At 38.2% G+C, this 12,910-nt stretch overlaps 1 protein-coding gene across 2 annotated transcripts in view; it reads left to right on the forward strand.

Annotated features, from left to right (window-relative positions):
* The window catches only part of UBR1 (ubiquitin protein ligase E3 component n-recognin 1), a gene marked incomplete at its 5' end in the record, with an annotated part of 155,863 nt that overhangs the window by 27,392 nt on the left and 115,561 nt on the right, over positions 1 to 12,910 (forward strand). For both annotated transcript variants that reach the window (XM_079700174.1, XM_079700175.1), the window contains 2 exons: positions 7,596 to 7,852; positions 10,542 to 10,620. In XM_079700174.1, coding sequence (XP_079556300.1) covers positions 7,596 to 7,852; positions 10,542 to 10,620 — 336 coding nt within the window. The remainder of the gene's footprint in view (positions 1 to 7,595; positions 7,853 to 10,541; positions 10,621 to 12,910) is intronic.

Genomic DNA, 12,910 nt, shown 5'->3' on the forward strand with positions numbered 1-12,910 from the left:
AGTTTCCTTTGCTTTGCAAAAGCTTTGAAGTTTCATTAGGTCCCATTTGTTTATGTTTTTATTTCCATTACTCTAGGAGGTGGATCAAAAAAGATCTTGCTGTGATTTATGTCAAAGAGTGTTCTTCCTATGTTTTCCTCTAAGAGTTTTATAGTGTCAGTCTTACATTTAGGTCTCAAATCCATTTTGTGTTTACTTTTGTGTATGGTGTTAGGCAGTGCTCTAATTTCATCTTTTACATGTAGCTGTCCAGTTTTCCCAGCACCACTTATTGAAGAGACTGTCTTTTCTCCATTGTATATTCTTGTCTCCTTTGTCATAGATTAGTTGACCATGGGTGTGTGGGTTTACCTCTGGGCTTTCTATCCTGTTCCATTGATCTATATTTCTGTTTTTGTGCCAGTACCATATTGTCTTGATTACTGTAGCTTTGTAGTCTGGTCTGAAGTCAGGGAGTCTGATTCCTCCAGCTCCATTTTTTTCCCTCAAGACTGCTCTGGCTATTCGGGGTCTTTTGTGTCTCCATAGAAATTTTAAGATTTTTTGTTTTAGTTCTGTAAAAGATGCCACTGGTAATTTGATAGGGATTGCATTGAATCTGTAGATTGCTTTGGGTAGTACAGTCACCTTCACAATATTGATTCTTCCAATCCAAAAACATGGTATATCTCTGCATCTGTTTGTGTCATCTTTGGTTTCTTTCATCAGTGTCTCAGTGTCTTACAGTTTTCTGCATACAGGTCTTTTTGTCTCCTTAGGTAGGTTTATTCCTAGGTATTTTATTCTTTTTGTTGCTATGGTGAATGAGATTATTTCCTTAATTTCTCTTGCTGATGTTTTGTTGTTAGTGTATAGGAATGCAGGAGATTTCTGTGCATTAATTTTGTATCCTGCAACTTTACCAAATTCATTGATTAGCTCTGGTAGTTTTCTGGTGGCATCTTTAGGATTCTCTATGTATAATATCATGTCATCTGCAAACAGTGACAGTTTTACTTCTTCTTTTCCTATTTGTATTCCTTTTATTTCTTTTTCTTCTCTGAATGCTGTGGCTAGCACTTCTAAAACTATGTTGATTAATAGTGGCGAGAGTGGACATCCTTGTCTTGTTCCTGATCTTAGAGGAAATGCTTTCAGTTTTTCACCATTGAGAATGATGTTTGCTGTGGGTTTGTCATATATGGCCTTTATTATGTTGAAGTAGGTTCCCTCTGTGCCCACTTTCTGGAGAGTTTTTATCATAATTGGGTGTTGAATTTTGTCAAAAGCTTTTTCTGCATCTATTGAGATGATCATATGGTTTTTATTCTTTGATTTGTTAATATGGTGTATCACATCGATTGATTTGCGTATATTGAAGAATCCTTGCATCCCTGGGATAAATCCCACTTGATCATGGTGTATGATCCTTTTAATGTGTTGCTGGATTCTGTTTGCAAGTATTTTGTTGAGGATTTTTGCATCTATATTCATCAGTGATATTGGTCTGTAATTTCCTTTTTTTGTAGTATCTTTGGTTTTGGTACCAGGGTGATGGTGCCCTCATAGAATGAGTTTTGGAGTGTTCCTTACTCTTCAATTTTTTGGAAGAGTTTGAGAAGGATGGGTGTTAGTTCTTCTCTAAATGTTTGGTAGAATTCACCTGTGAAGCCATCTGGTCCTGGGCTTTTGTTTGTTGGAAGATTTTTAATCACAGTTTCAGTTTCATTACTTGTGATTGGTCTGTTCATATTTTCTATTTCTTCCTGGTCCAGTCTTGGAAGGTTATACCTTTCTAAGAGTTTGTCCATTTCTTCCAGGTTGTCCATTTTATTGTCATAGAGTTGCTTGTAGTAGTCTCTTATGATGATTTGTATTTCTGCGGTGTCTGTTGTAACTTTTTCATTTTCATTTCTAATTTTATTGATTTAAGTCCTCTCCCTCTTTTTCTTGATGAGTCTGGCTAAAGGTTTATCAATTTTGTTTATGTTCTCAAAGAACCAGCTTTTTCTTTTTTTTTTGGCAGTACGCGGGCCTCTCACTGTGGTGGCGTCTCCTGTTGCGGAGCACAGGCTACGGACACGCAAGCTTGGCGGCCATGGCTCACGGGCCCAGCCACTCCGTGGCCTGTGGGATCTTCCCGGACCGGGGCATGAACCCATGTCCGCTGCATCGGCAGGCGGACTCTCAACCACTGCGCCACCAGGGAAGCCTCAGAGAACCAGCTTTTAGTTTTATTGATCTTTGCCATTGTTTTCTTTGTTTCTATTTCATTTATTTCTGCTCTGATCTTTATGATTTGTTTCCTTTTGCTAACTTTGTGTTTTGTTTGTTCTACTCTCTATAGTTCCTTTAGGTGTAAGGTTAGATTGTTTATTTGAGATTTTTCCTGTTTCTTGACGTAGGCTTGTGTTGCTGTAAACTTCCCTCTTAGAACTGCTTTTGCTGCATCCCATAGGTTTTGGATCGTCGTGTTTTTGTTGTAATTTGTCTGTAGGTATTTTTTGATTTCGTCTTTGATTTCTTCAGTGATCTTTTGGTTCTTTAGTAGCATATTGTTTAGCCTCCGTGTGTTTGTGTTTTTTACGGTTTTTTTCTCCGTAATTGATTTCTAATCTCATAGCACTGTGGTCAGAAAAGATGCTTGATACGATTTCAGTTTTCTTAAATTTACCGAGGGTTGATTTGTGACCCAAGATGTGATCTGTCCTGGAGAATGTTCCATGTGCACTTCAAAAGAAAGTGTATTTTGCTGCTTTCGGATGGATTGTCCTATAGATATCAATTAAGTCTATCTGGTTTAATGTATCATATAAGGCTTGTGATTCCTTATTAATTTTCTTTCTGGATGATCTATCCGTTGGTGTAAGTGTAGTGTTGCAGTCCCTCAGTATTGTGTTACTGTCGATTTCCACTTTCTGGCTGTCAGCATTTGCCTTATGTATTGAAGTGCTTCTGTGTTGGGTGCGTACATATTTACAATTGTTATATCTTCTTGGATTGATCCCTTTATCATTATGTAGTGTCCTTTGTTGCTTGTAACAGTCTTTATTTTAAAGTCTATTTTGTCTTATATGAGTATTGCTACTCCAGCTTTCTTTTGATTTCCATTTGCATGGAATATCTTTTTCCATCCCCTCACTTTCAGTCTGTATGTGTGCCTAGGTCTGAAGTGGGTGTCTTCTGGGCAACATATATACAGATCTTGTTTTTATATTCATTCAGCCACTTTGTGTCTTTTGGTTGGAGCATTTAATCCATTTACATGTAAAGTAATTATCGATATGTATGTTCCTATTACCATTTTAAAAATTATTTTGGGTTTGTTTTTGTAGGTCTTTTTCTTCTCTTGTGTTTCCTACCTAGAGAAGTTCTTTTAGCATTTATTGTAAAGTTGGTCTGGTGGTGCTGAATTCACTTAGCTTTTGCTTGTCTGTAAAGCTTTTGATTTCTCTTTGAGATCTGAGTGAGAGCCTTGCTGGCTAGAGTAATCTTGGTTGTAGGTTTTTCCCTTTCATCACTTTAAATATATCCTGCCACTCTCTTCTGGCCTGTAGAGTTTCTGCTGAAAGATCAGCTGATAACCTTGTATGGATTCCCTTGTATGTTATTTGTTGTTTTTCCCTTGCTGCTTTTAATATTTTTTCTTTGTATTTAATTTTTGATAGTTTGATTAATATGTGTCTCAGCATGTTTCTCCTTGGGTTTATCCTGCCTGGACTCCCTGCGCTTCCTGGACTTGATTGACTATTTCCTTTCCCATGTTAGGGAAGTTTTTGACGATAATCTCTTCACGTTTTTTTCAGACCCTTTCTCTTTCTCTTCTTCCTCTGGGACCACTATAATTCAAATTTTGGTGCGTTTAATGTTGTCCCAGTGGTCTCTGAGACTGTCTTCAATTCTTTTCATTCTTTTTTCTTTATTCCGCTCCTTGGCTGTTATTTCCACCATTCTATCTTCCAGGTCACTTATCCATTCTTCTGCCTCAGTTATTCTGCTATTGATTCCTTCTATTTTGTTTTTTAATTTCAGTTTTTGTGTTGTTCATCACTGTTTGTTTGTTCTTTAGTTCTTATAGGTCCCTGTAAACATTTCTTGTATTTTCTCCATTCTGTTTCCAAGATTTTGGGTCATCTTTACTATCATTACTCTGAATTCTTTTCATGTAGACTGCCTATTTCCTCTTCATTTGTTTGGTCTGGTGGGTTTTTACCTTGCTCCTTCATCTGCTGCGTATTTCTGTGTCTTCTCCTTTGTCTCACTTACTGTTTTTGAGGTCTCCTTTCCTCAGGTTGCAGGGTCATAGTTCCTCTTGCTTCTGGTGTCTGCCCCCAGTGGGTGAGTTTGGTCCAGTGACTTGTTTAGGCTTCCTGGTGGGAAGGATTGATGCCTGCGTTTTGGTGGGTGGAGCTGGATCTTTTCCCTGTGATGGACAAGGCTGCGTCAGGTGGTGTGTTTTGGGGTGTCTGTGGCCTTAGTACGACATAGGCAGCCTGTCTGCTGATGGTTGGGTTTGTGTTCCTTTCTTGTTTGTTTGTCGTGGGGTGTCCAGCAGTGGAGCCTGCAGACAGTTGGGTGGAGTCGGGTCTTGGAGTTGAGATGGAGACTCACGGGAGAGCTCTGGGGCCAGGAATTCTCTGGTATTCCAGTTTCCTGGACTTGGCACTCCCACCTCAGAGGCTCAGGCCTGACCCCCCGCCTGGAAACCAAGACCCCGCATGCCACACAGCTCAGCAAAAATGGGGAAAGAAAAGAAAAGAAAAAAGAAAGAAAGAAAAGGGTAGGAAGAAAACAAATGAAAACAAACAGACATATAAAACTCGGGACAAATAGCAAAGACAAAAACAAGCAAGAAGCAGCAGCAACAATTAAAAAGAAAGAAACAAACAAAGGAACAGACAAACAAAACCTCAGACAAATGGTAAAAGTAAAACCAAACAGAAACAAAAGTAATCACACATGTACAAAACAAGAAACAAAAACAAAAAACAGAGAAAATAAAAAAGAACAGCCAGACCAACAAAAGAATCCCAAAACAAAATTAAACAATTAAAAGCAAAACTAACCAAAAAAACAAAAACAAAACAAAAGCAGAATGCAAACTGAAGGAAAAAGCAAAAAATACAAAACAAACACACAAAAACAATAAAAAAAGTTAAATAGCACAAAGAAAAAAAAAGCAAGGTAAAAACATAGGACAACAAAAAAGTAATGTAGAAATAGAAATATAAAAAATATATTATAAATTAAGAAAACTAAATAAAAACAAATAATAAAAATACAGGACAAAACAAAACATTAAAAAAATAGTAATAATTATATTTTCCTGGGGTCTCAGCTGTCAGTGTCCTTGCTCTCACCTTGAGTCACAGCCAACCTCCGCATCCCCAGGCCACCCTCCAAAACCTCTAGGTAGGTTTCTAGTCTCTCCTTGGGCACTGTGGGACAGCTAGGACTCTGACATGGCCCAACTCTTGGGTGTACTAGTCCCCAAAGTCCATAGCTGCTAGCACTAGACTGGTTTCTGTTTTGGGAACACTCGTCCATTCAGATATTTCATAGGTGCAGGGTTTACCAAGACGATCGCGGGGATTTAATGTGCAGTTTGTGTAGCTGCACGGAAAGATTTTTGTTCCTCTTCCTTAGTCGCCCCCCCGCCCCGGGGCTCAGCTGTGGTTTTAGCCCCACCTTTGCGTGTGCGCCACCCACCAGAGTCTGCTTCCGAGGCTGCCTTGGAGCACTCAGGTCTGCCCCAGTGAGAACAGGGCGCGGAGGTGGCATGACTGCCTGGGTTGTGGGGGCCCTGGCAGCGACAGGTACGCTGGAAAACTCGTGACAAAGGGCATGAGAGATCTGGCCCTAGTGGGAGCCTTTCCTAGCACCTGGTGACCGGCGTGAGAAGGTCAGTTCTGGCAGCTTTTCCTAGCGCCTGTTGGGGCAGGGGGCCAATGGGTGGGGAGAGAAAGGCTGCCGTGGTGGCTCCACCCACTGCACGTCATTCAACAGTGGTGCCTTGCTTCTGTGGCAGTCTGGGTTTCCTTCGTAAGCGTCCCGGTTGCTGATTTCCTCCCTCCCGTCCCCTCAGGCTGTCTCCTCGCAGCCAACAGTGGTCCTCTCCCCGGGTTTGCTTTCCAATCCCCATGTTCCAGCTCTCAGCCCCCGTGTGCACCAGCAGACACACGTCCCAGTCTGGGGCACACAGGCCTGTGGCACTGACCGTCTGTGTAGGTCTCTCTCTGTCCCGTCTGCTACAGACCAGCCATTTCATCGTCCTCTGACAGCCTCAGATGCTCCCCTTCTGTCCCAAGTGATTTCCCCGTCAGTGAGGGGGTTTCCCCGGATGCGGGAACCTCTGTGCTTCAGCTCCCCTGAGGGGCACAGATCCTGTCCCACTTTTTCTCCTCTTATTTTTCCCTTCTTTCTTTCATCCTACCCGGTTATGCAGGGATCTTTCTTGTCCTTTCTGGTGTCCGAGGTCTTCTAGTGTTCAGCCGGTGTTCTCTGAAAATTGTTCCACCTGTAGATGTATTCTTGATGCTTTTGTGGAGAGAGATGAACTCCACGTCCTTCTACTCCTCTGTCAGCTTGGTTTCTCCTCACTGTTGTTTTAATTTGCACTTCTCTAATGATTTAATGATGTTGAACATGTTTTCATGTGTAAATAAGCATGGCAAAAACGCCATCTGTAACATTTTCTTTTGAAGAGCAGAAGGTTTTACTTTTGCTGAGGTCCAATTTATCTGTTTTTTTCTTTTATGGTTAGTGCTTTTTGTGTTCTGAAAACTCTGCCACTCATTCAGTTTGATCTCTCATTAAACGCTATGGTTCCTTTAAATAATTAAACTACTAGAGAGTAAATCCTAAGAGTTCTTATCACAAGGAAGAACACTTTTTTTTTTCTATTCATTTAATTTTGTTTCTGTGTGAGATGATGGATGTTCACTAAAACTACTGTGGTGATCATTTCATGATGTATGTAAGTCAGATAATTATGCTGCACAACTTAAACTTATAAGTGCTGTATGTCAATTATATCTCAATAAAATTGTAAGAAGAAAATAAAATAGTTAAACTACTGGTATGGGGAATACTTTGTCTGTACAGCCTTTGACTGATAATAGAATCACCTTCACACACCAGGAGTTGACCATTTCAGAAGGGAAGAGTAATTCTCATCCACTATAGCTGCACTTCTTTTTTCCAGATATCTGTGGTATGTGGACAACCACTTATTTCCAAGGCCCTTTTTTTTTTTACAACTTTATTGGAGTATAATTGCTTCACAATGGTGTATTAGTTTCTGCTTTATAACAAAGTGAATCAGTTATACATGTACATCTGTTCCCATATCCCTTCCCTCTTGCGTCTCCCTCCCTCCCACCCTCCCTATCCCACCCCTCCAGGCGGTCACAAAGCACCGAGCTGATCTCCCTGTCCAAGGCCTTTTTAAAAAAAAAAAAAAATCATTTACTTTCCTTTTGTATTGGCGAAGTATAAAGGAAGAATATATTGTAGATCAGTTCCTCTGAAACTACACAATTACTGGTGCCCCTAGATCTTTAAGAAAGAACCTGTAACAAAGTTTAATTTTTGTTTTGTTTTGTTTTGTTTTTCAGTGGTGGGATCAGCAAATTGATTTTCATACTACTTTCTTGAACCATTTGGCACGATTGGTGCCAGAAATTTATTTTGCTGAAATGGAACCAGACTTAGAAAAGCAGGAGGAGAATATAAAAATGTCAATATTCACTCCACTGGAATGGTACTTATTTGGAGAAGATCCAGATATTTCCTTAGAGAAATTGAAGCACAGTGGAGCATTTCAACTCTGTGGGAAGGTTTTCAAAAGTGGAGAGACAACATATTCTTGTAGGTAAGATTTAGAAATGTACAGGATCGGTTATAATAACAACTTGGTATTCTGTATGTATTTTATGATGTACCTTTCTTGGTATATTACTATTTATAATATATTTAATTCTACATAATTTACTTTGTTTTATTTTGCACTTATAAGTTTGTTTTTGCTAGTACAGCTTGTTTTTGAATATATGACTTAAAACAGTTCTCTCACTTTTTCTTCCTGTTCTCCAGAAGTATATAAGAGATATATTTTTGCCTTGTTTATAACATAGTCCATACACCCTTATCTGAAACTCTTGGCGCCACATGTATTTCAGAATTCTGAATACTTCCCTAGTGGAGTCAGGTCAGGATCCTGTAATCAAACAGAACATTTCTGTAAGAAACCTATGACTATTCACAGCAAGTGGTATAAATAAAGTCTATAGTCCCTTGTCATTTCAGGTCATTTTTTCACCACCAAGTGAGATTTGGTATCAGAGGGTTGTAGACCTGTAGGAGCATTTGTAATTTAGTTGGATAGAAGAGGCCAGTGGTAAGGAAACTGGAAACAGCTTTAGGCTTTTTTTTTTGCCTTTTGTGAGAGAAGTTGACTTAACACAGCATGGTAACACAGAGAACTTTTTTATTCTCTACTCCTGCCTGAAACTTTTAACTTTTAGATCTTAACAACACTTGTAGTTTTTTTTTTTCTTTCTTTTATTAGAGGTTGTTTAGGTTAGGAATGTGAAGGTTTACATTTTTTTTTTCTTTTTTTTTTTGCGGTATGTGGGCCTCTCACCGTTGTGGCCTCTCCCATTGCGGAGCAGAGGCTCTGGACGCGCAGGCTCAGCGGCCATGGCTCACGGGCCCAGCCACTTCGCGGCATGTGGGACTCTCCCAGACCGGGGCACGAACCTGCGTCCCCTGCATTGGCAGGCAGACTCTCAACCACTACACCACCAGGGAAGCCCTGAAGTTTTAGATTTTATATAGAGAATTGTTTTTTGCTTCACTGTAATTCTAAGTTTGACTGGTTTATGTATAGTTAACAGTTGTCTAGAACATACTGCTTTTCTTTATTCTCAGGAAACAGTCAGCTTCTGTATTTTATGTACTATTTTGCTATATGGCAGTAAGTTTCATTTATCTGGTTATATATTTTTAGCTGAAGCCTGGTCAGTTTCAGCTAAAGCATAGTAGGTATTTGTAGACCTCATTTCTCTAAAAGGGTCATGGAGGCATTTTTAATTGTCACAGCTAGGGGAATGGTACTGGCATCTAGTGGGTAGAGGCCAGGGTTGCTGCTTAAACATCCTATGGCACACGGACAGTCACCTATATCGCCAGCAAATAATTATTCAGTTCAAAATGTCAGTACTGCTGAGGTTGACAAATCCTGCTCTGAATAGGTTAGTAGATGATATTATATTTTAGAGGCTATTATTAGTCAGTTTTTACTTATTAGCCTTTAAAGATTCATTTTTAAAACTGCCCAATTCCATCTCTTCAGCTTTTCTAAATAAATACTTTAAAAATTAATTTTGCACTTTGCACTAATTTATATTATTGTTAATATTTCCTTGAAAGTATTAAATAAAATTTTACATTTTAGAAGTTTTTATTAGGGAAGAGATTAAGAGAGATTGAATTTAATTTATTCATTAACTATTCATTGAATACCTGTTGTGTGCCAGGCACTGATCTATGTGCTTGGGACATATCATTATATAAAATAAATTAAAATCCTTTAATTTATGTTGCTTACATTCTAATGAATTTTGTCTTTAACCAAGCCTCATTTACCAGTGAACAATCAGTGTCTGTAAAATACACTCATAACTGTAATAGGATAAGATGATGCAGAGAATGAAAAAAAGCTGATGATTTTTCAGAAAACTAATTTTGGTATATGTGCTACCAAATGGAGCACCAGAAAACTAATTTTTTTTTTGAATTTTATTTATTTTTTATACACCAGGTTCTTATTAGTTATCTATTTTATACATATTAGTGTATATATGTCAATCCCAATCGCCCAATTCATCACACCACCCCCACCACCCCCCGCTTTCCCCCCTTTGTGTCCATATGTTTGTTCTCTACATCTGTGTCTCTATCTCTGCCTTGCAAACCAGTTCATCTGTACCATTTTTTAGATTCCACATATGTGCGTTAATATACGATATTTGTTTTTCTCTTTCTGACTTACTTCAATCTGTATGACAGTCTGTAGGTCCATCCATGTCTCTACAAATGACCCAATTTCATTCCTTTTTATGGCTGAGTAATATTCCACCGTATATATGTACCACAACGTCTTTATCCATTCGTTTGTCGATGGGCATTTAGGTTGCTTCCATGACCTGGCTATTGTAAATAGTGCTTCAGTGAACATTAGGGTGCACGTGTCTTTTTGACTTCAAAGTCTTTATTGAATTTGTTACAATACTGCTTCTGTTTTATGTATTGGTTTTTTGGCCACAAGGTATGTGGGAATCTTAGCTCCCCGATCAGGGATTGAACCCACACCCCCTGCCTTGGAAGGTGAAGTCTTAACCACTGGACTGCCAGGGAAGTCCCTGGAATTCAGTTTTTAAAGTATTTTCATAATCAGTTTGTGCATGATATAGGAATTCATTCACATTATTTTATAGTCATACCATGAGCATCAGCAGGAGTCATGTAAATTTTGGAGTCTGATTTTTAATCTTTTTCAGGGACTGTGCAATTGATCCAACATGTGTACTCTGTATGGACTGCTTCCAGAATAGTGTTCATAAAAATCATCGTTACAAGGTATGAAAATAGATGCATAAAATCTCTAGATTGGCAGGAGTCTGATGGCTAGCTAGTCCAAATTCCTGACTAGTACTTGAGTTCCTGCTGTAACAGACCTGATTTGTGAAGCTTTAGCTCTGGTTAAACATATCATGTGATAAGACATCTACTACCTCAAGATGCAGCCCCTTACAATTTTTTTATTTTTGAGATACATCATTTTTATGCAGAAGATTGTATAAAGCATATGAACAGCTTAAAGAATAACTATAAAGTGAACACCTGTGTAACCACTACTTAGGTCAAGAAATGAGACATTTCCAGCTCTCAGGGGCCTCCCATTTGTTCCTTCTGGATCACCATCCTTCTCTCCTCCTTTGTGATAATCTCTCTCCTGTGTTTTGTGATAATGGTTTCCTTGATTTCCCTTTTAGCTTATCACCCAAATCATATTGAATGGTTCTGTTTTTGAATTCTGTACAGATGGAGTCATTTTGTATCTTTTTCTTGTTGAGTAGCTTTCACTCAGCATTAAGTATATATTTATATATATATGCATATATATATTTTGTCCATTTACCTTATAGGGTTTAATAATCCATATTGTCTTGATTCATTGTACTGTATATAGATATGTAGATTGTTTCCAATTTGGGACTATTACTGTATTAAAAGAATTCTTCTGTGAACATTCTTATTTGTGTATTTTGGTACACATGTACAGGAGTTTATCCAGGGTATATATCTGGAATAGAATTGCTGAGTTCTAGGGTATATCTTAAGTCATAGTGTTTTCCAAAGTGGTTATAGCAATTTATAAGTTCTTCAGCAGTATATGAGAGTTCCCATGGCTCCACACACTTACAAGATTTGGTGTTGCTAGTCTTTTTAATTTTAGCCAGTCTGGTGGGTATATAATGGTATCACATTGTGGTGTTAGTTTAATTTTCTTAATTAGTAGTGAGGTTGAGGGATTTGCCTTTCCTGTGACATCTGCAGACAACTTTTTTATTTTGAGCTGAAATGTATTTTTCAAATAACAGTATTGGTTCTGTGCTCTGGGCTTGGGCAGGTATAATAATTGATGTTTCTCTTTGTACATATAATATGCCAAAGGTCCCATGTAAATGTAAATAACATCTTAAAGTTATGTAGACTATTTCTTCCATAGAGCTGAAAATGCGGTTCATGTTTTTAGACTGGCTTCAACATTGCTGCTTCTATCTCAGGAAATGATAAGCTATAGATATATGTTATATATATATATATATATATGTATTTTTATTATTGTGCAAAAGAAAAAACATGAGGAGCCTATCATATAGTGTGGTTAAAATGTTTTCCTACCATTGCAAAGCTAATCACTGATGGAATTTACAAAGTTGATCATTGGTTAATTTCATATTTCCCAGTCGTCTCCATTTATTATAGTTTTTTCCTTATGTTGGAGAACTCAAGAAAGAATGCCAGAAGTAGAGACAAGGAGGAAGTTGTTAACTTCTTCTTATTTTTACTCTGGGATATTAAGGGGGAGAGATGCTGAAGTCTCAAGGCCAGAGTTTCCCAGTTGCCAAGCTTTGGGATTTTGTGGGCCAGTACAATTTCAGAAGACTTTGGGCAAGACATAGGGTTTTCCATTTTTTTTTTGGCTAGGGAAGTTCAATTTTAATTTTAAAAAGGGCACATGAACAGCAACCAAAAAATACCTACCATCTCCTATCATTTTATGAAGAAAAAGAAAATTTAATTCCAAGAAAGTAGGATAATCTCAGACTAAAGAGCAGGTTTTTAGATTGCATACATGTAGCTCTGTTAAAGAGCTCATCACATTCCTTATTTCTTCCTTTTCTGATTTTCTGTGGACTGGTAAAACTTGTCTGTTAAATTTTAGGAACCTCTTCACTAAGCTACCTTTGAGTATTGAAAGCTTACCAGTCTACACTGCCACCACAAAGCACTCTTTTATGAAGCATGCTTAGGTTTATCATCTTTAGGTTTTTAAAGAGCTCATCTTATAGAAGGTGCGTACAGAGCTTACTCAGGAACCTTTGAGTTTTCAGAAGGATGGGCTATTGTGTAACTAATAAAAAATTATGTTCATAAGCTTTAAAAAATATTACCCTTCAAAAGTGAGTGTGAAGAGAACAGAAGACTTTTGGTGGGAGAATAAGTTGATAGAATCTTTCTGGGATACCTATTATGTGTGGTGAAATTTTTAAAGAAAAGTGAGGGAATGACTAATAAATACAATTCAAGTAATAGTAACCTCCAGGGCAAGTGGATGATCACAGAGGGAACGTCAACAGTA

This window comes from Hyperoodon ampullatus (assembly GCF_949752795.1).
Source record: "Hyperoodon ampullatus genome assembly, chromosome: 3".
In the NCBI taxonomy this organism is placed as follows: domain Eukaryota; kingdom Metazoa; phylum Chordata; class Mammalia; order Artiodactyla; family Ziphiidae; genus Hyperoodon; species Hyperoodon ampullatus.